This window comes from Musa acuminata, chromosome BXJ2-4 (genome assembly GCF_036884655.1).
Source record: "Musa acuminata AAA Group cultivar baxijiao chromosome BXJ2-4, Cavendish_Baxijiao_AAA, whole genome shotgun sequence".
Lineage (NCBI taxonomy): Eukaryota > Viridiplantae > Streptophyta > Magnoliopsida > Zingiberales > Musaceae > Musa > Musa acuminata.
In genome coordinates, this window is record NC_088341.1 from 40,710,916 (window position 1) to 40,736,672 (window position 25,757).

The 25,757-nt window shown below is 35.5% G+C and overlaps 1 protein-coding gene across 2 annotated transcripts in view; it reads left to right on the forward strand.

The window, feature by feature from the left end:
* The first annotated feature begins 2,853 nt into the window (after positions 1-2,853).
* The window catches only part of LOC135610890 (ubiquitin C-terminal hydrolase 13-like), a 28,581-nt gene continuing 5,677 nt past the window's right edge, over positions 2,854-25,757 (forward strand). The window contains exons 1-29 of one of the 2 annotated variants that reach the window (XM_065105907.1): positions 2,854-3,012; positions 3,293-3,356; positions 3,488-3,635; positions 3,757-3,914; positions 4,873-5,138; positions 5,216-5,434; positions 5,518-5,626; positions 5,715-5,830; positions 6,285-6,383; positions 7,787-7,896; positions 9,918-9,992; positions 10,890-10,968; positions 11,064-11,210; positions 11,284-11,364; positions 11,468-11,587; positions 12,727-12,849; positions 14,134-14,211; positions 14,373-14,461; positions 14,737-14,845; positions 15,929-15,997; positions 16,077-16,187; positions 20,889-20,944; positions 21,043-21,220; positions 21,317-21,418; positions 21,501-21,572; positions 21,783-21,848; positions 22,437-22,502; positions 22,693-22,779; positions 23,317-23,433. In XM_065105907.1, coding sequence (XP_064961979.1) covers positions 2,983-3,012; positions 3,293-3,356; positions 3,488-3,635; positions 3,757-3,914; positions 4,873-5,138; positions 5,216-5,434; positions 5,518-5,626; positions 5,715-5,830; positions 6,285-6,383; positions 7,787-7,896; positions 9,918-9,992; positions 10,890-10,968; positions 11,064-11,210; positions 11,284-11,364; positions 11,468-11,587; positions 12,727-12,849; positions 14,134-14,211; positions 14,373-14,461; positions 14,737-14,845; positions 15,929-15,997; positions 16,077-16,187; positions 20,889-20,944; positions 21,043-21,220; positions 21,317-21,418; positions 21,501-21,572; positions 21,783-21,848; positions 22,437-22,502; positions 22,693-22,779; positions 23,317-23,433 — 3,144 coding nt within the window. In that variant the 5' untranslated portion in view covers positions 2,854-2,982. The remainder of the gene's footprint in view (positions 3,013-3,292; positions 3,357-3,487; positions 3,636-3,756; positions 3,915-4,872; positions 5,139-5,215; positions 5,435-5,517; positions 5,627-5,714; positions 5,831-6,284; positions 6,384-7,786; positions 7,897-9,917; positions 9,993-10,889; positions 10,969-11,063; positions 11,211-11,283; positions 11,365-11,467; positions 11,588-12,726; positions 12,850-14,133; positions 14,212-14,372; positions 14,462-14,736; positions 14,846-15,928; positions 15,998-16,076; positions 16,188-20,888; positions 20,945-21,042; positions 21,221-21,316; positions 21,419-21,500; positions 21,573-21,782; positions 21,849-22,436; positions 22,503-22,692; positions 22,780-23,316; positions 23,434-25,757) is intronic. The other variant, XM_065105908.1, reaches the window with a different exon arrangement.

The following is a 25,757-nucleotide window of genomic DNA, read 5'->3' on the forward strand; positions in this document are numbered from 1 at the left end:
AAATAACGATAGATAAAATTTACGATACATGTCTTTCGATATTATTCAGAAAATTTTTATCTGATTTACAAACACATCATTGTCGAATCCAAAACCTACATCAATATCGATTTGTAAGAAGAATTTTTCATTTTTTTTCTTCCTTTTTTTTTCCTTCACATGATTCCCCTGTTAGTGATGAAATAAGTATTAAGGGAAATTGAGAATAGATCTATAATCTTAATACATAATATTTTATTCCTATAATTCTTGTTATTTTATAGATGAGGACAAATGATTTATGATGATAATTAGAGCTAATTATATATTATCTCATTTAGTTATTTACCTTTAGCAGCCCGATCTCTGTGCTTTAAAAGTTATATTGACATTCCTATTATTATAAAAGTAAACATGTAGATTTACGTACCATAATATCATCGATTTTATCGACGAAAATATGAAAATAAATAGTAAAAAAATAATTTTAACATTCTAGTTGGTTGTGATGGTGAACGACGATATTGTTGGGGGCCATAGATGAGTGTTATGGATGAAAAGAGTGATGGGGAGAGGTGAGGGCAACTCTGCATCTACGTCAACATCAACGTAGTTATTGAGCAATGACAGGATCGCTCGATATCTGCATCAACGCCAATAACAATGTAGAGTGATGAAATAGTCGTCAATATAGATGTCGAGCGACGCTGCTTTGCATATGTGTAAACATTGACGTAGTTACCAAGCAAAAAAAGAGCCACTCAACATCTACATCAATGTCGATGTAGATGTAGAGCGACGAAAGGTCCATCGATACAAATGCATAACCTCGCATCCTTTCTATATATCATAATACTGTTAGTATTTTCTAATATAATATATAATAACTTTTATAATTTATTTTTGTTAATATAATAATATTATTATATTTAACTATAATATATATAAACATAAATATAATGAGGCCAACAGATACAAATAATTTTAATTAAGTAAAATAATATTAATAATATTAATCTAAATATGCATCATATCTTTTATAAGTTACTCCAAAATGTATTAGACTGATTGTCCACATGAATCTAACATTAAAGCTTTAAATTATTAGAGAAATATTTAATAAAGCTATTTAGATACCAAAAAAATTTATTTGGTAGGAATACAATTAAAAATTAATGATTTAAGATTTTTTCATAAAAAAATAATATAAATAAAAAATAATAATTATTAAAATATCTCAAATCAAAGGAAGCTTCTAAGAGGACAAATAAATTGACCTTATAAATATGAAAGCTTTAAATTGTTAGAAAAAAAGTGGATAAAGTTATCTTTCTAAAGACAAAAAAGGTTTGTTTAGCATGCATATAATTGAAAATTAATGATTTAAGAATTTTTCATTAAAAAAGGAGAAGTAAAAAAAAAAAAATATTATCAAAATACCACAAATAAAACAAAGCTTTTAAGGAACATTAGATAGATTGTCCATGTAAGTCTCAAAGTCTTAATTTGCTAGAAAAAAAATGGATAAAGTTATCATTTGTAGAGACCAAAAAAGATTGTTTAGCCTGCATAAAATTAAAACTTAATGATTTAAGAGTTTTTTCATCCAAAAATCAGGAGAAGCAAAAAAAAAAATGATTATTATTAAAATATCTCAAACAAAAAGAGCTTTTAAGGGGACATTAAACATATTGTCCATGTAAATATAAAAACATCAAGTTGTTAGAAAAAGATTGGATAAAATTCCCTTTTTAGAGATAAAAAAAGTTTAATTAGCATTCAAACGATTGAAAATGAATTATTTTAATTTTTTTTTCAAAAAATAGCAAAAAAAAATTAATTTTTATTAAAATACCTTAAAATCAAATGGAGTTTTTAAGAGACATCAAACAGATTGTCTACGTAAATTTCAATGCATTAAGTTGTTATAAAAATATTGGATAAAGCAAATGGAGCTTTTAGGGATATCAGATAAATTGTCCATGTAAATCTAAAAGCTTTAAGTTGTTGGAAAAAGATCGGATAAAGTTATCTTTCGAGGGACCAATATTTTTTTTAGCATACATACAATTGAAAATGTATGATTTAGAGGGGATTTAACAAAAAAAGAGAGAAGCAAAAAAAATAATTAATTAATTTTAAAATAACTTAAATCAGAAGGAGCTTTTAAGGGGATATTAGATGGATTGCCTATGTCAATCTTAAAGCTTTAAGTTGTTAGAAAAATATTTTATAATGTTATCTTTCTAGAAACAAAAAAAAGAATTTGTTTAGCATTCATACAATTAAAAAGTAATAATTTAAGAGTTTATTATCAAAAAAATAAAGAAATAAAAAAATAATGATTAAAATATCTCAAATCAAAAGGAGCTTTTAAGAGTACATTAGACATATTATCCATGTAAATATCAAAACTTTAAGTTGTTAGAAAAAGATTAGATAAATTTATCTTTCTAGAGACTAAAAAAATTTGTTTAACATGCATACAATTTAAAATTAATAATTAATTTTTTTTTATAAAGAATCATAAGGAGTAAATGTTAATTAATGATTATTAAAACACCTCAAATCAAAAGAATTTGTAAGGAGCCATTAGATGGATTTCGAAACCTCCCCGAATGTTGACACAACTCATACCGACGGTGGGCCCCACAGAAGATAGAGGGCCCCACGACCTCAGCCAGCGAAAACTGCCGGGTCTGTGTTCATCGCGTCGCGCCGCGCGCTGAAGCTTTCCATTCTGAAGCGTTTTCGCGCACCGCCTGTTTCACCCAAACGCGCACCTTGACCTTTGTTGGCCGAAATCGGGGGCTCCACATGGAACTCCTTTGTTATCCTCCACGAGAAATAAAACCCGTCGGCCGTCGCCTGTACCTACTCTCTCTCTCTCTCTCTCTCTCTCTCTCTCTCTATTCCCTCGTAATTCCATCGTTTCGCCGGCGATCTTCCGCCCCGGATCGAGCCTCCGCCGCCGCTTGCCGCTGCCGCCACCACCACCCACCCATGACTATGATGACTCCGCCCCCTCTCGACGTACGTCTTCTCCCCCAATCTCCACCTCTCTCCTCATTCGTCGCCGTAGTTATCGATTGGTTATCTCGAGGAGGCGCTTCGCTCTCGCCCCTAGATCCCGTTTGCCCTAGTGCCGTTCACGTCGGTTTTAGGGTTCGGAGTGGAGCCGGAGCCCCACGAATCGGTGGTCGAATTGGGACATCCATTGACCCTCACTGTTGCTTCTAGGGTGTTCTGTCGATCGCAGCGGTGTGGTTTTTGCTGGATCTGAGCGCTGATCTTTGTGCCTCTATTTTTGCAGCAGGAGGACGAGGAGATGCTGGTCCCGCACCAAGAGTTCCCCGAGGGACCCCAGCCCATGGAAGGTATTCGCTCTTCGTGATTCTCGATTGATTGGAAAGTGTAGCCCTTGATTTGTGATCTTGTGCGCTCGATGGTTTATTTAGGGTTTTGATTATACTTTGTTCTTCTGCTTTGCATTCCTTTTTCCCGCTAGTTATACCGAATGAGATGGGCACCGCGCCGGAGAGTCAGCAAGTGGAGGATCCACCTTCGTTCAAATTTAGATGGACCATCGAGAACTTCTCCAGGTTGAACATTAAGAAGCTTTACTCTGACATTTTCTACGTCGGAGGATACAAGTGGTAAGTGGATATCTTTAGTTACTCTTCTTTCTCAGTTTTTAGAGGTGCATGATTCTTTTCATTTAGTTGGTGCATGGATTCAAATGATGTTAAGTGCAAATGCTCGCTTATATTCTTACAGGCGGGTGCTAATTTTCCCCAAGGGAAATAATGTAGACCACTTGTCCATATACCTGGATGTTGCTGATTCAGCCACTTTGCCATATGGTTGGAGTAGATATGCACAGTTTGCACTCGCCGTCGTTAATCAAATTCACAGCAAGTACACAATAAGAAAAGGTTTCACACTTCTTCTGTCAATACAGTTTTTTATTACTTCGTTACAGCATGTAGTTTAACATGGGGATGGACACAACAATTGGAAATGGAATGCATCTAAGTGGGTACCCCAGAGAGGAAACAAAATGGAGATATGAGGACATGTAAGAGAAGAATATTTAGTAACTCATTATGTTGCTTATGTTGTGATGTTTGAGAACCTAAAACATTAGAAGTTAATTTCATAAGAAGTTTTAAATGTCTTATGTGGATATATTGTTGTATAAATGAGCAAGGCCATGTAATGGTGAATAGTCACTATATCTGTGACATGAATTTGGCACCAGTGCAATGTTGGAAAATTTCTTTTCTTTACTAAATGATAATACCCTATCCCAATTAAAACTGGAACTTCTTATACCATTTGAATTCAAAATTTGCACAACATGAAGCAAAGCTAAAACACTATTAGGGATGTAGTTTTAATAAAATGATATCCAGAATGGCAATTTAAGAAAAGGTTAACAGATATTGTAATTAGCATTTTAGCCTCTGAAAAGGTTGACATCGACTTTGACCAACATTGATCCCTTGTTGAGACATCCAATTTGTAAGTGTGAACTTTGAGTATGAGATAAACTTTTCCCCTTGTAGGTTAAGGAAACCTTTCGTTTGATGTTTGTGAATTGTACATGCTGTATGTCTCATGGGGCTGTCATGGTCTTTCTCTTTTTGTATAGCCATGACTAATATGATCAACATATCTGTGGTGAATTTTAGATTTGTGCTCAATGGAAATGCTGCCTGTGATATTCATTAGATAGATTATTAAATTTCTGATGACAACATTTGTTATCTGGTTTTGTGCATGAGAAACATTCTGAAGCAGAATTCTTTGTTGCTTTTGTGCTAATATGTGTGTGTGAATGACTGTTGAAGTTTTGGCTCTATTCTTTACATTTGTCCTTTCTCTTTGCAGATACGCAACACCAATTTAATTCACGTGAAAGTGACTGGGGATTCACTTCATTTATGTCTCTGAGTGAACTCTATGATCCGAGTAGAGGATATCTTGTCAATGATACATGTGTAATTGAAGCTGAAGTTGTTGTCCGTAGGGTGGTAGACTACTGGAGTTATGACTCGAAAAAGGAAACGGGCTTTGTTGGTCTTAAGAACCAAGGAGCTACTTGTTACATGAACTCTCTTCTTCAGACTTTGTATCATATTCCATATTTCAGAAAGGTAGAACTAATAGCTTTTTAGCTGTTTGATAAAATTGTTCAGTGAACAATTGTTTGAAACTGACTCGCATATTTCAGGCTGTTTATCATATGCCAACAACAGAGAATGATATGCCATCTGGAAGCATTCCGTTGGCTCTGCAGAGCCTGTTCTATAAGCTTCAGTACAGTGACAACAGTGTTGCTACAAAAGAGCTGACAAAGTCGTTTGGCTGGGACACATATGATTCTTTTATGCAACATGACGTCCAGGAACTCAACAGGGTTCTTTGTGAAAAATTGGAAGACAAGATGAAGGTTTGAAAGTTCCCCTAAAAGTTCTTGCATTGATATTGGCCTATCCCATTTGTCAAATTATCATGTTTCCAACACCGTCTCAGGGTACTGTTGTTGAGGGCACAATCCAGCATTTATTTGAGGGACATCATATGAACTATATTGAATGCATTAATGTTGACTACAAATCCACGAGAAAGGAGTCGTTCTATGGTGTGTAGCATACCATTAATATGCAAGTTCTGGACAAGCTATTTCTTTTATTACGTTTAATTCCATCTTTGCTGCATTTTTTTTATAGACCTACAGTTAGATGTAAAGGGTTGTCGAGATGTTTATGCATCATTTGATAAGTATGTAGAAGTCGAGCGGCTGGAGGGTGATAACAAATATCATGCTGAAAATCATGGCTTACAGGTATGTTGAACCAAAATGCAATTCTTCTGGTGAATTCATAAACCAGCCTTTATATTTTAGGTGTAAATGCATGAGTTATACGATCTTTCTTTAGTTTAACCTTTGTCTATCATTTTTGTTGCCTCACCTTGTATTCATCTATAAATATTAAGTTCAAATCATTCTTAAACATAATCTTATATTTCTTCTGCTTTTTCAATAGGTGAAGTGTAGTCCAACCTTTATATTTTAGGTGTAAATGCATGAGTTATACGATCTTTCTTTAGTTTAACCTTTGTCTATCATTTTTGTTGCCTCACCTTGTATTCATCTATAAATATTAAGTTCAAATCATTCTTAAACATAATATTATATTTCTCCTGCTTTTTTAATAGGTGAAGTGTAGTTTTGAGTCTTTTGACCATATAATCTGTTGCAAACACTTAATGTGATTATGTCATTGTGATTCTTTCAGGATGCTAAGAAAGGTGTTCTATTTATTGATTTCCCCCCTGTTTTGCAACTCCAGCTCAAGCGTTTTGAATACGATTTCATGCGGGATACAATGGTGAAGGTCAGTGACACTCTAATGCTGCAGAAGTTCTTCTCACAGAGCAGCCATTGCAGTTTGTTTTAGATAATGTTTTCTTGGAACCAAATATTTAAATGCTGATCTGATACTGGTTTCAGTAACCTACAGCACCAAAATGGTTGTGGTAGGCCACCTATATTGCCCAATACAATTGAATAAAATATTTAAAAAGTTAAAATGAATGATATTGCACCGGTTTGAGCTATGCATTTCGACATCAGTACTTGTTCCCTTGACCCTTTTCTTGTCTTGTTTCCTTGATGTTTAATGATGCCTTTTTATTGGTTAAAAGAGACTTTAATTTGCTAAGCAAAGTCAACTTCTGACTTGTTACCTTTAGCTAAATTTGGGTTAGAATTCTTTTGTTGGTTACATGAAAGCAAGGATGAAAAACTGGTCGAACTAGATCAACATCGAGTGGTGGTCTAACCATGTTCTGGCACGTAGATAAGGAAGTTTCATTCGGTCAGGTTCAAAAGAGGGCTTATTGCTTGATACGATTACTATATCAAGCATACCATCTGGTTTTTATGGTCAAAACCAAGGATTGCAATTTCCATCTGACTAACCGATTGATATTTACTGGTCTGGGCATGAACCAGTGTGCGGATTGCTTCTATTTCAGATGGTTCGATTTGATCAAATTATAAGAAAAAATTGCAGGGTTCAAATAGGGCTCGTGATAAGCCCTCTTCTCCCATCACCCACCATGTGATTTTGTAAGTCCACTGCTGCTTGCCTCTGCCACCCGCCATGTTGCCAATCTCTTTTCGTCTTTTCATGTATGCTTCCTCTTCCACCTCCTCTTCCTCCACCGCCTTCTCTTCTTCTTCCTTCCTCTTTTTCTTTTTCTTTCTTCTGCTTCCTCTTCCACTTTCTTTGTCCTCTTCCTTCTTCCTCCATCACCTCCTATTCTTCCTTCCTCTTCCTCCTCCTTCCTCCTTTTCTCTCTGGTATCTAGGCCTTGTTTATCTCTGATATCATTGGGACTTTTCATCTTGTTGTTTGTTGTTGTTAATGTTGTTGTTGCTGTTTATCTCTAATATCTTCCATCTTCTTTTGTTTTTCTACATTTGTGTAAATACTGTCATGAGCCCATGAGTATCTGAACCTACTAAAAGATTTGTTCCCAGTGGCTACACATAACAATGTTTGATCAGCTGTGCTTTTGGAACAATTATAAGAAATGCTTTGAGCATTTGTCTTTGGTTAAGAGAAAAGGTGGCTCAATGTATGAGGTTTCTGCCAATTTGGGATCTGGAGATGATAAATATATATCTTTCATGGTGGCCCAACTTTGTCTTTGCTGCTGTGTTATAAACTTATCTATTATTGTTCATGGATCTGGACTTTCATATCTTAACCGGTCATTCCTTGGAACACAGATAAATGACCGTTATGAGTTCCCACTTCAGCTAGACCTCGATAGTGACAATGGCAAATATCTTTCTCCAGAAGCAGACAGGAGGGTTCGTAATCTCTATACTCTTCACAGGTAACATTTCGTTTTTTTTCTAAATTGTGCTGGGGATGGCTATCTATTTATTCGATACTTAGGGGCTTATTTTGAACTGTGAATCAAATGATTATTTATTGTATTCTGGTCTTTTACCCTTTATTTGTTCATTTGCTTGGTGTTTTGAAATAGTGGTGAGATTTCAATTGCTGTCCGTAATTTTTCATGGCATACTTGGTTATATTGAATGCAGATTCACTCCTACATTGAACCTTATGCATGAAATCTAGACTGCTTTCTTTGTTATGCTTGCTCTTAGTGGCATAATGACTTTAGATAGTTTGTGCCTCTAATTTGACTACGTAACTATGCTTGTACTCAGCAAAATTCACTACCGGGGTTTTGCAAGGTTTTCCTACTACTTTTAGAAGCATTCATCAATATATGATCATAGTTTCTTTCAGGTATAATATATTAAAGACCGTCTGATATGTAAATAATTTGTTAGGAAATGAAAAACTAAGAGAAGGGAAAGTTAGCAGGCCCTCCCAACTATCCATTTGAATGCTGGTTCATTGATCATGCTGACTAGTCTGTATTAGATTTATACTGATCATGTTCCATTAGTGCAACGAAAATCCTAACTTATTCTGACACTTTAAACACTTTTTATATCCTTTTCCTAGTGATATACAATGGTGTCTACTGTCTAGTATCTTACCAACTGAATGGGTCCAACACTTTGCTGGTTTCTGTATGGATTGGTATTTAAGTTTTACTCCAATAAGTTAACGTTTTAAGATTTTTCATGAAAGAAAATTCTGAGTAGTTGATTAAGGTGCTGTACAGGGTTTAATCTTATACTATTTGTCTACAAGGTATAGAATCGGTCCTTGGATATCTTTGTAATGAATGCATCAACCAATGCCATCATCAGTAACACTTGGCTCTTATGCTGCTCTATTACAAGTTCTTTTGGTGAGATAAGACCACTAATATGGCTTGGCTCATTCTATTGCCTTGATTCTTGGGTATCATTATAGTCGTATTGAAGAAATTTATTTGATTGCAAAAAAATTGGGTAAATTTATGGACTCGTATAGATGAATAGTCCACTCAATGGTGTGAAAAGATCCATGTAGTCAACCTCAAATAGTTGGTGCATTACGACTTCTTGTTGTTGGACAAATGAAAGTGGAAAAAAAAGAGGAAAAGCTAACCTGTGGGACTGACATCGAGTACTACCTGATGCAACCATGATTTTGAAAATTTTGTTAGTTGAAAAGCTTATGGATCAGGTGAAGAACGGCTTCACTGTGTTGGTGTTATTCTTCTTTCTGTTCTATAATGATTTTTTGGTAAGTTGGTGGCAAGATTTTAAAAATCAGGTGCACTGATTGGTATGGGTTTGTACTTATTGGTCCAACCATGATAATTGGATCGTCGGTTTTGGGGATGGCCACTACATACAGAATAGTCACTAGAATAAAGCTTTTGTGGATGACAACTATTGTGCCACTGTTTGGCACAAGTATTCCATTCTGTTGACTACATCAAGTATAGATTATGTACACATGAGTGATTGATGATTAAACCATGTTATGTTCCCAAACTGCAAAAGATGTCTACACAACTTGCTACTCAAAACAAATTTTGATGTTTACAGAATTCTGTGTCAATGAATATCAACCGTCTCAAGACATATAAGCTAAATAGAAGCTATGTACATTTCAAGTCTGAGCCATGGCTAATTTTTCTATTCCTTCGGAGTTTTTCTTTGAAATTATGTTGGTCTATCTTATAAAATAAATTTTCTTATACCAAGATTTCATAGTCATGCTATTTGTAATCTGATGGTATTTACATGCAATTTGAGACAATATTTTATTTGATTATTAGTTAATCACATTATTCAATACTCTTTGCAAGCATCAGATACGAAATTATTGGCAACAACTTCTGCTACTTTTCTTGGTTATTCTTGTCACAGAATGTCAACATACCTTCAGAATTTGGTTCATTTTGAAATTATCTGGTGATGTATTTGTTCTTGCTTGCAGTGTTCTTGTTCACAGTGGTGGGGTGCACGGAGGACATTACTATGCTTTCATCCGACCAACTCTATCGGATCAGTGGTACTTAGTTTCCACATATAGCTTCTCACATGAGCACTGTTGTTATGTGATGTAAGAATTTAAAAGAAAATCCTCTAGCGGCCACACATTTCCAGATATATTTCTTTTAAAAACAATTACCAATTTTTAAGCTTGTTGGGCTCTAATTGCAGCACCTATTATGGTCTCTATTATGGCTCCAGATATTTTAGTTGAGGCCTGAAGTTAATTGCATATCATTTGTACAAATCCACCTACAGGGAGCATACCATGGCCATATAATTTTGGCCAATTATATTGCCATTTGGGAAAAACACACTGCTTACTGTCCAAGCCAAATTTGCTAGCCATCCAATTTGCTGCTTAGTTTACCTGTTTGAGATTGTTTATTAAGCTGCTTGGGCAAATACTGTAGTAGTGCCTTAGCTTCCAACAATGGCCTGTTTCTTTTATTTCTTCAGAATCCTAACAAAAGATGTTGATTTGTTGTGTAAGATTCTTTTAGTTGTATCTTCAGTAAGTAGATTCTTTCAATTCTCTGTTAGTTCTGTCTTGACAATTAGAAGCCTCCATTGGCATGATTTACATCTTACTGTTAAAGGATCCATTTGACACTATTATTTTCATAACTATTAGTAGGCTTATCAGTAACTGGTTTTGTTTGTGCTGGTTTAGTGGCACTGCCAAAGTTCATAGAGTATCTTCTTTTCTAAGACAAGTGTACTTGACATTTTTTGCTGCTTAGTTTTATTTATGAGTTTAATCATTCTCTAACTTGAACAAGAGTTGCATTTTGTGCTCATTGTCTACTGGTTACCAGTGGCTTTCACATGTTCTTGCCCTTATTTTGATCGGGAAACTACATTATAGCAGGGAGTTACTTGATACATACACGGTTTTGAATTATTCTTTTCTCAGGTTTAAGTTCGATGATGAGCGAGTGACAAAGGAAGACGCTAAAAGGGCACTAGAGGAGCAGTATGGTGGTGAAGAAGAGGTTTGAATAGTATCTGTGTTCCTGTTTGATTCTAATTTCTTTCTTACAGGATCTTCTATATGCTATTTTCATCTTTTACTACTTGTCTCCCACAGTTGCCTCAGACAAATCCCGGCTTCAATAACACTCCATTTAAATTTACCAAATATTCAAATGCTTACATGCTTGTGTACATTCGTGAGAGCGACAAGGAGAAAATTATGTGTGATGTGGATGAGAAAGACATAGCAGAGCACCTAAGAGTGAGTTTCTGAAAATTCATTAGATTTTTGGTGTCTATCTTTGAGAGATTTACAATTTAATATATTTCTACAGATAAGATTGAAGAAAGAACAAGAAGAGAAGGAGAACAAAAAGAAGGAGAAGGCTGAGGCTCATCTTTATACCATCATAAAGGTCTTCCATGGGGTTCCCATGTATTGAGTCTCTGTGTTGATTACTATGAAGATTGTGATCCCTCTCTTGCAATTTAATGAAATAAATTTTCTGATCCATCCAGGTTGCTCGGAATGAGGATTTGGCAGAACAGATTGGAAAGGAAATATTTTTCGATCTAGTAGACCATGACAAAGTTCGGAACTTTCGTGTCCAGAAACAACTGCCATTCAGCCATTTTAAGGTAGAAGTGAACAAGCTAGTTGAACAAAAATGGAAGCAACTAATAAGATTCTTAAGAGTTTCATTTTGATATATGCAGTAAATGATTCTAGGCGTCTCTTTCTAATATCTCAAGAAACTTCTATTTTATTTGTTAAGTTGTTGCATTTGATTTTGTATCTATTTTTTGGGGTGTGAAACTGTATAATATAGTGAAGTACATCAGAGGTTTAATGTACTTCTCACTGGTTCTTTCAATAACAGTCCAAAGCCATAAAAGGTTATGGAGTGGAAAGCCTTAATGTAAAATATGTTGATGTTTATGGAGTGGAAAGCATGTAAGGTAGAAGTGAACAAGCTAGTTGAACAAAAATGGAAGCAACCAATAAGATTCTTAAGAGTTAAATCATTTTGATATATGCAGTAAATGATTCTAGGTGTCTCTTTCTAATATCTCAAGAAACTTCTATTTCATTTGTTAAGTTGTTGCATTTGATTTTGTATCTATTTTTTGGGGTGTGAAACTGTATAATATAGTGAAGTACATCAGAGGTTTAATGTACTTCTCACTGGTTCTTTCAATAACAGTCCAAAGCCATAAAAGGTTATGGAGTGGAAAGCCTTAATGTAAAATATGTTGATGTTTGAAAGAGCTAAAAGGTTACAGAACATACCATGTAGAACTGAGTATTGATTCCAGCGAGTACCATCGAGTAAATCCTGATATAAATTGTTGATTTAAGTTTCATTGTGGGCATTGGTATTTTTCATATTTTGCAATCTGTCCTTTAGGGTTGTGGCTTCTGGACTTACTTGCTAAATTGTCTTACCTGATGAGCCTCGTTTCTTCCAAACAAGGATGTCAGAAGAAGGTTTTAGTTGGTTGCCCAAAAAAGCTGAACATACTGACCATGGGCATATTAGAATCCTTATTCTTGACATCCTGTAGCACTTTGGACCCCAGCTACTTCTCCTTAAAAGCTGGCATTCCTTCCACCTTGCACAAGTCCCTCAGTATTGAAATAAATAGAGGCCCGAGGTCTGTAATAGTCAAGACAATCTATCATTGAAGATTTATATCCTTAATTACAATGTTGCTTTGTTGCCCTTTTGAAAATTTTGTTGGCAGCATCACTGGTTCAAAAATAATGCACTTGGCAGGAGGAAGTGGCCAAAGAATTTGGTATACCGGTGCAGTTTCATCGCTTTTGGCTGTGGGCCAAGCGGCAAAACCACACATACCGCCCCAATCGGCCTTTAACACCTCAGGAGGAAGCACAGCCTGTGAGTATTCATTTGTTTTTTTTATTTTCACATGACTATTTTTTCTTAATTATTCTGGATTTGTGAATTTGAGCTAATTTATAATCTGCATTCTTTACCTTTCTCTATTTAGTTTTCTTCGTATTGAATTGCTAGCAAAAACAGCTTTGTTTTGGGTCAACAATTTTCAGTGCGTGTCCATTGGGTATCAAGATGTTGCACTAGTTATACATGTGCATAATGGATTCATGGTAAAATTTAAAAAAGCAACGAGTTCTGTATCTTTCTTGTGACTTCTTCAGTTTGACCTGATGTGTATAACAACTGGAATTATAAGTCAACACCGGAGACTGTTTATTGCATGATGAATTCTGTCTTAAGTTTGAATCTTCAACTATTGCTTGAAGATAAGAACACATCCATTTAGGTTGGCCAAATCACCCCTGAACTCTTTTTCAAGGTGGTATGGCCTCCCAAAGGCTTTTTTTAAGGTGGGGAGCCTATATGAGTGGATCTCATATAGGCTCCCCTAAAAACACTTTCTGGGGTGATAAGATCCGCCTAAAAACACTTTTTTGTAAACAAATTTGTGATTATTTGCATCAAAAAGGTTTTATGGCCAATGCTTAGGATTAAGAGGAAAGAAGTTCTGGATCATAACTTGTCTGTTTTTTCATTTTTGTTTCTTGTATGTTCATTTTATCAAAAGCCTATGACATTACGAGCTTTCGTGGTATCCATTGTTTGGCAATGACATTTGGTAATGATTTTTCTTTGTTAAAGTATAAACAGGTTTACTGCTTTAAGTTCTATTGTCTATTTTCTTTTTTGTTCTTATGGGCAGTATTTGCAATTCTTCTTGAAGCATATATTGTTTTAATCTTGCAGTATCTTTACCTCCTTAAGTTAGGTAATTGTAGATGCACAGTTACAAATTGGTTCAAGATTATTTCTGTTTCAGATAAGAAGTTTCCTTAATGGGATGAAAATTGCTGCATGAAATATCCTTTTACATTGTTTTCTGTTCCCATTTCCGGTTTGTAGATTCCAAGTTATGTGATTGAATTCATGAAAACTCATTTGTTTAATTTTTATATAATATTTCATTCACTTCTTTTTTATTTAATGTATGTGACTGTCTTCATGTGTTTCCTACAAATAAGAATTGTTTTCTGGTATCCAAATTAATATTGTAATTTAGAGTCCTTTGTTGATTGCATGGCACTGATGATTGTACTTATGCAGCCATTGCAAAGCTGTTCTAAATCTAAAAGTTCTGTTTGGTTCATTTATGAACATGTATAGGTTGGACAGCTTAGAGAGGTATCAAATAAGGCACATAATGCTGAACTGAAGCTATTCTTGGAAGTAGAGCTGGGGCCGGTAATATATATCACAATTTTGTTCAGTCCATATATTGTTGTTGTTCTAAAAGCATTCTGCATTCATACTTGATAATCTATATAAAGGTGAAAAGATTCTAAGGTTTAAGTGCTTATTTTATAGTCTGATGCAATTTTTAAACATCAATTGCGACAAAACAGGATCTTTGCCCTGTTCCTCCACCATCAAAGACCAAGGAAGAGATACTTCTTTTTTTCAAGCTCTATGACCCTGAAAAAGAAGAGCTGAGGTACCATGTATTTCTTGATTCGCTATTTTTCTTGCACTATAATGTTACTTAACTCCAAAAGAGCAGCCTAGTGTTTGGGGTTTCCACCAATGTGATTTCTGTGAAGTGTTAATACTATGCAGCTCTGGCCTTCCAACTAGAGAGCCTATTTTCATGACTTGAACCCTTAACAGTCCAATTCTCAGGGGAGCAGCCTTATTGTGGGGCCAAGGGTTACACACACATATTATGCTTGAACTCTCATATATTTTCTTTTCTTCTGTGATCAAATGTAGATTTGTAGGAAGGCTGTTCCTGAAGTCTTTAGGAAAGCCAATTGAAGTACTGACAAAATTGAATGAAATGGCTGGTTTCCCTCCAAATGAAGAAATTGAACTTTATGAGGTTGGTTTTTCATTTGAAGTACTGATATTGTTTCTAGCAAATCTTTATATGTGTTTAAGCATTACCACCATTTTTTTAGGGTTGTGAAGCAAACAGATATAAGATTGGAGAAATGAATAACCGTACATTTGTTAAATATTTTTTCTGAGATACAAGAGCTGTTGAATTGGAAGTTTGTAACATTTGGAAATCCCATTTATGTAATAAGCTGATGTTTGCATTAACCATATTTGTTATTTAGAAACACAGTAAGTTTGAATGCATGCAATAATGATATTTGATTACAAGTAAGAACAAGGAAAAAAAAGGTCTCACAAGTTGTCAACTTATACAGTACAGAGTGCCATGTAGCATGGACTAAAATAGAACGTGCACCCATTGGTATGGGTCAATATTTGCCGGTCTGAGGGCCATGTAGCATGAAATAGACCATGTAATTTTAGTCTGGTTTTGTCTAATATAGATTGTATTGTCCAGTAAGGTCACCATACCAGGCTTATCAAACAGCAGATTGGTACTGAACTATACCTGGGGAAACATTTACTCCCTGTTGCCAATACCTTATTTTTTAAAATTTTTGTTAAGTGTCACAACTATCTTTTTTCTTCTTCTTTCTTCTTCTTCTCCTTTCTCTTTCTAAGGTTGTCTCTCTCCTCCACTGTCCTTCCCTGCCGCACCGCTGCCTCTCTCCTCCCCCTCCTCTCTCTTCTCTCTCTCTCTCCTTTGATGGTACAAGTGGCATCAACCGAGACCAACAAATACCCATGCTACCCCAAACTGGTCCAGTCACCAGTGGTATTGGTACCCAATCAAGATTTTAATCCATGCCATGTACACTGGTCAGCATCCCATGCATCTAAATCCGTATCCAAGACTGCATTTCGTAACTGACTCAGACATTGACTGTAGCTGCGTTCAAACTAATCTTTTCATTTGTGTTAGATTTTGATACAGAGATCCTATCGGATCTGTATTATATTTAAATTTAATAAATTATTTTCTCATAGAAGATATTAACCCTATTGATAGTTTTAATATATGACTTATCCAAGGGCTCTAATCTTATTCTGCTACAATCTTTAGGAAATAAAGTTTGAGCCAAATGTAATGTGTGAACACATCGACAAGCGGATCTCTTTTCGATCTAGCCAGGTCTATCCAATGCTTTAATTTTATTGAAATGTCATTTCTTTTTCAACTCTACTTGGCTCATTTGGACCTCTGACTCCAGATTGAAGATGGAGACATCATTTGCTATCAAAGAGCTTCAGCATTAGGAAATGAAGACCAATATCGGTACCCTGATGTTCCTTCTTTCTTGGAGTACGTTCATAATCGCCAGGTGTGTCTTCCTGGCCATGCATGAATGACTTTTCTAGCTTCTTTCCAGATGTGATTCCATTGAAGAGTTCTATAGTTCATGTTTCTATAGAAGTTGAATACTTTCAGTAATCTTTTTTACAGAATCATCCCTAGCATGGCTGGTGCTAGTTAGCATATTTTAAAGTTCATATGATTTAGGAATTTTTGTATAATTATTTGGAGGATGTTCTTTCATCAATATGCAGTGTGTTTATGCTTTTCATCATATTTTTGGGGGAAGTTTCTATAAAGAAAGCAAAGTATCAAATTGAGAAAAGGTAAATAGTTCAGTGAGTATTGGAAGGAGAAAAAGTTATGTATAGATTTTTCTGATTTGATAGAACTCTGAGATACTTAACTGCTGAAAGCTGAAGGGAAACGAAGGGATTTCCAAAGGAAAATTTTTTATGGGAAGAATCAAATTTGAAAAGTATATACAGGAACAATCATAGATGAAATACAATCCCATAATCTTCCAACATTTACCAGATACTATTACAATAAGGTGCTTCTGATTTCTATAGGAGGTGGAGTTAAAATGTGTTGCTCATCTTTTTGTACTTTTTAAATTGAGGAAAAAAATTAGTCAAGTTTAACTATAAAGAGCTAAAATCAATGTTTGGATATGGATCACAGTGATTTAAAAAGCGCTAAACACCAATGTCCCAAAACGCTCGAGCGAAGCGAGACGCTCTAAAATATTAAAATATAAAAAATATATAATATAATTAATAAATATGATTATTTAAATAAAAATATGATATTAAATAAAAAAGATTTAAAGTACCAAGTCATAATAGCAAAAATGTCAAAAGACTCAAAATTTAAAACAATAAAGTTTTACATTAAAGTCATTTTCAAACAATTTATCTTCATTGTGTTCATTCTCTTCCTCTGATCCTTCTTCATCATCAAAATATGTTTTATTCTCTTCAACAATAATAGGACCCGAGCTTAATGCTATTGTACTCATTTTTCTCTTCGTCATCTGTGTTGTTTATATTTGTAATTCTCTAGCATCTGAAGCTCTTGTCACATCTCGTCATGTCAAGCTATCATCTTCGAATACAAACTTGTCTTCAACATCTTGCAAGTTCGCACCCATTCTCCCATCAACCACTCATTTGAATCATCAATTTCTTGTAATAAGATTGGATCAATTCTTTTTCGTAAATTATGATGAGCTTTCAAAGCTTGATTATACTTTATATAAACAAGATCGTATAATCGTTGATGCTCCAACCGATTTCTTCTCTTTGAGTGAATCTGTTATGTCATATAATTTAAAAATATATTAATATATATAAAAATAAATTAAAATATCTTGTCATCTTTACATGCTCAAAGATACTCCAGTTTTACTCATAACTCGCAACACTACATATTAAACTAAGTATTTTGATAGCAAATTGCTATAAGTTCGGGGTGAAATTTCCAAATAGACTCCATCATTCAGTTGCAAAATTTATTTTATTATTAGCATTAACATAGTAACATACAATAGATGAAATTAATTATATCAAATTATTAATACTTCGGGATGTAGTTGTTTTGGATCGAACTACCATTGGAATTCCAAAAAGGCCATCGATATTCTTATAAAAAGATAATTCATTAATAATCTTTTCTTGCATCTCAAGGTTTGGAATCAATCTTGCAATGCACCGATATAATCCATTCAGAACTTTTCCATCAAACCCAACGGACGTGATCTTATAAAAGAATTCTGGGTTCAAATAATATCCTATTGCATGTAAGGAACGATGAAGTTGGCAATTCCATCTTTTGTCAATGATTGTAAACATTTTCTTATATTTTTTTCATTTCCATTAAAAGACTTCTGAATCGCCGCCTTTGCACTATCCATAGCCTTATAAATATATCCTATTGCATGCCTATTTTCATTATCCGTCAATCGAAGAACTCGAACAAGAGGGCACATTACCTTTAATAAATAAATTACAAGATTCCTAAAGGACGACAATAAGATGATATCGCTGGCCTTCCTGCCTTTCGCTTCTTTTGTCCATTTGCTTGTCACTAATTTTTTCGAGGTAAATGTGTTTCTCAAGGTATATTTTTGATGATGCACACTCTGTAATGTTAAAAAAGTAGTAGCAAATCGGTTGACATCATATCTCACCAAGCCCTTGTTGCTTGTGAATCCTCTCATAATATTCAAAGCCCTAGAATGATTATAAAGAAATCCAACAATAAAGATTGTCCTTTCTAAAGTTTTCTTGATTTCGGGGATCTTTTCAATATTCTCCAATATTAAATCAATACAATGTGTCGCCTATGGAGTCCAACATAAGTGCTTTATTTTTGTTTCAAGTAATTGACCTGAGACAAAGGATAACAAAAATGATAAGACTAAGGAGTTTAATACACCTTCCATTTAATTGAAGACAAAGTAATTAAAAAATTAAAAAATTCAAAAATTCAAAAGATGAATCTTACCAGCTAATACATAGTTGTTTCCATTATTGGTTATAACTTGGTCGACATTTTGTTCACTAATTTCTTCCACGAATTTGTCAAGCAAATCATATATCTTTTCTCCAGATTTCATAAAAGATGATGCATCTATTGACTGCACAAATGACATAATAGAGCAACCATGTTTTTACCTATGATTCTTTGTGGCTCATTAGTAAGTCATTTATATAATCCAACTCTTTTTTCAACAATAGAACTCGCATCTTATAATAATTTGGAGGTTTTAATCCTGCACCATATCTTTCAATAGCTTCAATCATCTCCTTAAAACTGTCTAAATAGTTTGTACTAAGGGGAAGGCCAACCTGATAGAAGAAGCGAGCAATGTGCTGAATTATTCTTCCCCTTATTTCTTTATCACAAGCATCACTTATATTTGTTTGTCTTAATTTTGAGTCTCTTGTTTGCTCTTGTTGCTTTTGTGATCCTTGATACATATATAGGTCCATCGGTCCCATTTTACCCTTCTGAATAACCATAGCTTCTTTTCCTTTTCTATCGTGTACTTTTTTCCCACTTGGATTGACACTCAGAATAATCTTCTTCTTCATCATCCCTGATATGTTCAACATTATCCTCTAGTAAAATCTCATAAGATTCATTCTTTTGCATTTTTTTTTTATTCATATATGCCAGTAGCTCTTCTTTTACCTCAACTGGATACTTCTTGCAAGCTGTTGCATTCTTGAAATTTCCTACTAGATGCTGTTTTGCACGAAAAATACCACCTCTAGTAGTCTTATCACAAAAGATGCAAGTAACTGCATTAGGATCTTTAGGATCCTTTAGATAATTATATTTCTATGCAGGATCCTTTTTTGAATTCATTGAAGAATCTATTGAATTGTTTTGTACACTTGTCAGTTATCCTGAAACTCTAATAATAATTTCAAATAAACAAAGATTAGCAGTGTTAAAATCTAAATATATATTATTAATCTAATAAATAAAGATTATTTTGACAGTAATTAATAATCTACTGTTAACATATTGTTAATAGTAGTAGGAAGAGTAGAGACCGACAGTGAGAAGTTGTAGTGAGAAGTTGAGTCGTGGATAGCAGGAGGCAACAAAGTCGCGGACAGACAGCAGGAGGTAGCAGACAGCAGCGGAACCTGCGGAGTTGCGGACAACAATAGTTGCAGCGGGGTCATATCGTGGACAGCAACAGGTAGTGGGCAACAACAACGACAGACAATGGAAGCTAAGGAGACTCGATCGGCGACAGAGGAAGACTCGAAGGCAGCAGGAGAAACCATCGGCGAAAGAGGCAGAGGGAGAAATCATTGGCGGCGAACATAGAGGGAGAAATCTTCGGCGGCGAAAACTGTGAGAGAAGCGTGCGTAGGGTTTGGAGTCAAGGTCGCGCGCTAGTATAACTGCGTGTGTTAGCTGGTTCAATCGTACCAACTAACACAAATTTAACCGAACCAGACTTAAAAGTCTGATTTGGTCGCCTTATATCACCCGGGCGCTCGCCCGAAGCGCCTGACGCTTGGGCTTGGGCGAGCGCCTAGGCGGTGCCTCTTTGAAGCATTCCACCTGGCCCTTAAACAAGGTGCTCAGGCCTCGCCTCACCTCGCCTCGTCTGAGCACTTAGGCGAGCGCCTAAGCGCCTTTTTAAATCACTGATGGATCATGTTATATAGTTGAGTGAAACATTTTTAAGTTTAGGTTGTTAAATTGTCACCTATATCAATAAAAAGGATGATATGTTGGTAAAAGAGTGCAGATAGAACATCTGTGTTTGTAACAACATATAGCAATACAACCACCTGATTCTAGAGATAGGCACTAAATTAGCCGCTCGAAGATTTACAAAAGGCACAACTTTTGTATGTACATAAATTATGAGATAATATATGTAAGATAATTTGGGATCTTTTTATATTCAGAGTAAAACTACTTATATTGCAGTTTCTTATTCCTTATTTCTAATATTTCCCATCAGATTCTTCTTCTTGACAGTTCAATTCTATATATTTGGGTTTCAGTCATAGTATATCATTTTGTGATGCCTCGACACTGCTACACTTCAAAGTCTTGCAACATGCAGCATTTTATATGCCTTTCCAATTGTTCTACATTGTGATTTGCTTTTATTATCTGTAAAGTTCCCATTGATGTTCTATCCTAAATTGATTTTAAATCCTTGTGCTTAAGCATTGGTTGATGTTGACAGGTTGTTCACTTCCGGTCATTGGAGAAGCCAAAGGAGGATGATTTTTCTTTAGAATTGTATGTGTTAGGAACCAATAACCATTTATAATTCTAGGAGGGTAACTTGTCTTTTCTAACCTTTTCTTCTGATATGTTAACTTTTGCCACATTTTAAGGTCAAAAATGTTTACTTACGATGATGTTGTTGAAAGAGTTGCTCATCAACTTGGAGTGGATGATCCATCAAAAATTCGTCTTACATCACACAACTGCTATTCTCAGCAGCCCAAACCCCAACCCATCAAGTACCGAGGTGTGGATCATCTTTCGGACATGCTGGTTCACTATAACCAGGTTGTTAAACTTTGGCTAAAAGTTAACCTCAGAAACAAATATTTTGAATAGAAAAGGTTCTTAAGAACTAATAAAATTTGATTTTTATTTGCGTAGACTTCTGATATATTATATTATGAGGTATTGGATATTCCTCTGCCCGAATTGCAAGGTTTAAAAACTCTAAAGGTTGCATTCCACCATGCCACAAAGGATGAGGTTGGTTTTCACCTTTTCTGCTTATTGGTTGTGCTTCTTTTTGAAGTTTAGTTGCCACTTATATATATATTTTTTCTCTTAGGTTGCAGTTCACAGCATCAGACTTCCAAAAAATAGTACTGTAGCTGATGTAATTAATGACCTGAGGACAAAGGTATATCTTGTCTATGATGCAATTTGCTGTCAATATTTTTAAATATCTAGGATAATGAGCACATAAATATTTATATTCTTCTTGGTATATATTTGTTTTTGATTGATAAAAGAAACATGCACCAAATGTTTCGATGATCATTTTGCTTCACTTGAGTGCTCTTGTCTGATCCAGTGTTATTCATTATCTAATGTTATTATTCCTCGTTAGGTTGAGCTTTCTCATCCTGATGCTGAACTCAGGTTGCTTGAGGTCTTCTATCACAAGATCTATAAGGTACCTTTTCTGGTCATTTTTTCCTTTTTAAAAAAGTATTATATTGTAAACTCAGATGAGACTAGCAAATTAAAGAGTTTAATAGGCTCTACATAAACATGATTTTCTTCAATTTTAGTTCCTGTTCTCTTGTTTTGATGCCCAAAACATACCCTCTTTGGAGATGACCCCCTCTCAGCTACAACTGGAGGCTAAATTGAATCGTGCATGATTATAGACTTGTTCAATGAAGATAGAGTTGCCCATGAACAGTTAATATATGACTTGATCTGAGAGATGTGCTTACACTGAATGCACCTTTGACTGGCACGCGGTAGTTAATGTTGGATATTTCAAAGTTAAACTCTACCCCAAAGTTAAACTCTATCCCATTCAACTGAAACAGAAAAAACCTTTGCTCATATAATCTTTTCAGCTAGTATTTTTCCAGCAAATCTAAACTTAGAAACCCTCTATAGTTATTATGAGGCTTCAAGCCTTCTGACTTGAGAATATTTTGGTCTTATAATGACTTCCTTCTGTGTTAACTTAATCAAATTACTTATTTTCCTGTGTTAGCTTAATCATTTACACTTATGATCCACACAGATCTTTCCACCTGGTGAAAAGATAGAAAATATTAATGACCAATATTGGACTTTACGTGCAGAGGAGGTAAGTTGCTGGTTTTCTTGGATGCTATTTTGGTGGAACTTTGTCGTTAAAAAGTTTTTGTTATTGTAGCCTGTTGAGTTTTTTCTTTCATTCTGGGAGATCCATTCTGCCGAAGGCAAACTTGGGTGGTTTTTCTTATTGAAGATTTAAATTACACTATTTAAACTATTTTTGTTGTATGCCATTGCAGATTCCAGAAGAGGAGAAAAACCTTAGTCCTCATGATCGTTTGATTCATGTTTACCACTTCACTAAAGATCCTAATCAGAATCAAACGGTAAATGCTTATTGTGCTTGAGGTGACATTTTGTTGCTTTTTTACAAATGGAAAACAAAATTTTAGATGTATCTTTTGTGAAAATGTTAAAGCATTGGACTTTTGCTGAGCCATATGCTAAACAAATGCAATGCCGAATTATGCCTTTCCGTGCTTTCCATGTGCTAGGAATGTAGGTCTATATCGTGTCTTTACCTATGGTCTTGTGACCACACTTTGTGCTAATTTGTTTGAACTTAGTGTAGCTGGTTTTGACCCCACACCTTGTGATATACTGACAAGTGACAAGTCATTTCATGGAAATATCATTTATGGGCATGAGTTATTTTCCATGAAATTTATGATGTTCTCCACTCTTGAGTTTTCCTTTCTTGTACTAATATAGTAAAAATAAGAGTCTCCCATTTGCTTAATTATGCTTACATATCCTTCCTGCTTTGTAAATTTAGGCAATTGGTTAGCTTAGTTGGTTTCATTTGAATTATAATAGTTTTGCCTGAGAACCTTATGCCATTATCATTTTATGTGCCTTTACAGCAAGTTCAAAACTTTGGGGAGCCATTCTTCATGGTTATTCGGGAAGGCGAGACTTTAGCTGATGTAAAAATACGCATTCAAAAGAAACTGCAGGTTCCAGAAGAAGATTTCTCAAAGGTATTTCTTCATTTATATTTGTGATTTGGTGCTCATTTACATTGCATCTTGTGTCCTTCTGTATTTCTGGCACATCCATATACTGTGCCATTTAACCCTGCTTTATATTTATTTTTTTACTATACTTGCCCTAGTCGAAGATAACTAGTCTATTATTTTATATTAAATTAGCCCATGTGCAAATAAGTTTAATCAAGTTGGGGTATATTTGATTTTTGGTCAGCTTCAACACCTGGACTAGCTGATTTTACATAAATGAGGTATCAATGTGATGGAAGTATGTTTACATGCTACAAGGTATTATTGAATCATGTTCAGATTTAAAGGGCCAATTTTCATACAAATTCTTCAGCCCAAGTGCATGACATCACCTTTTGGACATTTAATATTAAAAAAACCTCTAAAGAGGGACCATTTTCATGGAATATCCTATTTCTCAGCCTAGGGGCCAGCACAAGGAACCAACTTTGTGGCCTTTCTCCATATAATAACCTTATGGAACCAGAACCCATATGTAAAATTCAAGCGTGCCTAAGAAACAAATAGTCAAATCAGATAGAACTTGAGGCGAAAGCTCAAGAAACCCTTTCTGAAATGAGTTCCATCTCCAACTCAAGGGGAACAGAAAAGAAAAGGAAAATTTCTCAGGAGATTCATAGTCACTGAGCCCTCTGTTTTGCATTATTAGGTATTGAACGAAAGAAGAGAACAAAGTGCTAGAAGTTCCAATTCAGTGTTTCTTAACTGGTGCTCTTTTCACTGGTGGCTGGAGGTGAGCTTGCATCATCTGTTATCATTCTTCTTCCCATGTTGTCTCCATAAGGGGGAAAATTTTAGGCATAACAAAAGAGTCAGAATAAACACAATCAACATGTATGTATTTACTGCCCTGACAGCAATAGAGTGAAACCTAAAATATCGAAGTCAAATAAAAGAAATATAGAGCACAGCTAAAGGCATAAAAGTATTGAGTAACGGAAAGAAAGAATATGAAATAGGTTGATCTTGGCATTAAGTAGTGCTAAAGGGCCTCTGTATATAGCAATCCTTATTGCTTAAGCTGAGATGAGATTATGAAGGAATATTCCCTTCATGTTTTATGAAGTTATTTGATAAAATATGAAATCAAAGACCATTAAATTTCATTAGAAAATGTTTTTTGAATCTTGGCTAACTTTCACAATGTTCCTGATGCCAAATGAAAAGATCAAGGTTTTAAATCTCGGTCCAATTACTGATCTTATTAACCCATATGACTGATTTAGTATAGGTATACTAGGCAGCATGGTTTGAAAAATTTTAGGCAGACAGTAAATACTCGTCTGAATCGGGCCACGGACCAACCCATTTTGGACTCTTTGGGTTCGTTTCAGGCTTTTTAATTAAAACTCTTAATGTATTTTAACAGCTCAGCCTCTCTCTCTCTCTCTCCCCTCTTCTCTTGCGATCATGTTAAATGAGGCCCAAGCCCTTGGCTTTACCCTCGTGTAGCTTGTTATCGCCCGCCCGCCCTCCCGATACCTCCTCTTCTCTTTCTCTTCCTCTTTTGTTCCAACTCCTTCCCCTTTACAGTGATGATCTATCATGTTCGTAGTTGGGATTACGTATTGCAACCAAGCGACATCCATCTGTAAGGGTCAACCTATAGACCATTACCTTGTGTAGTTCTAGGAAGAAAAAGTTAGAAAGGTAAATGCGTAGATAGTATATTGTCGTCACGCATGGCAAGGGCAAGATAACTGGGATTGTAAGCAACACAATATAACTATCTATATTAGGCACAGAAGGCTCTCGAGAGTTTGGCTAAACAGTCAAACACAGCGATTTCAATAGGCGCTCGGACGTTCGCCTAAGCGCTTGGGCGAGGCGAGGCGAGGCCCGAGCGCCTCGCTTTATGTCCAAGCGTCTCGCTTCAAAGAGGCACCGTCTAGGCGCTTGCTCGAGCCCAAGCGCCGGGTGCTTCGGGTGAGTGCCCGAGTTAAATCAGGCGACTGAACCAGTGTTTTACGCCTGGTTCAGTCTCCAGTGCTTTAGTTGGTTCAATCGAACCAACTAAATCATCGATATCAGGCTCTCTCTCGCGATTTCCCTGACTTCCCCAACCCTAACACTTGCGATTTTGCCGTCGAGATTTCTTTTCCGCTGTCGCTGCTCTCTGGTGCCGCTACCACTGTCGTTGCTCGCCGCTACTGTCGCTACTCGCTGCTGCCACAATCGCTGCTCGCCGACTTCTCGCGTTGTCGCTCACCGCTTGCAGCTCTCGCTCCCACTCCCGCTGTTGCTCGCCGCTCCCGCTGCCGTCGCCGCTCCTGCTCTAGCTACTG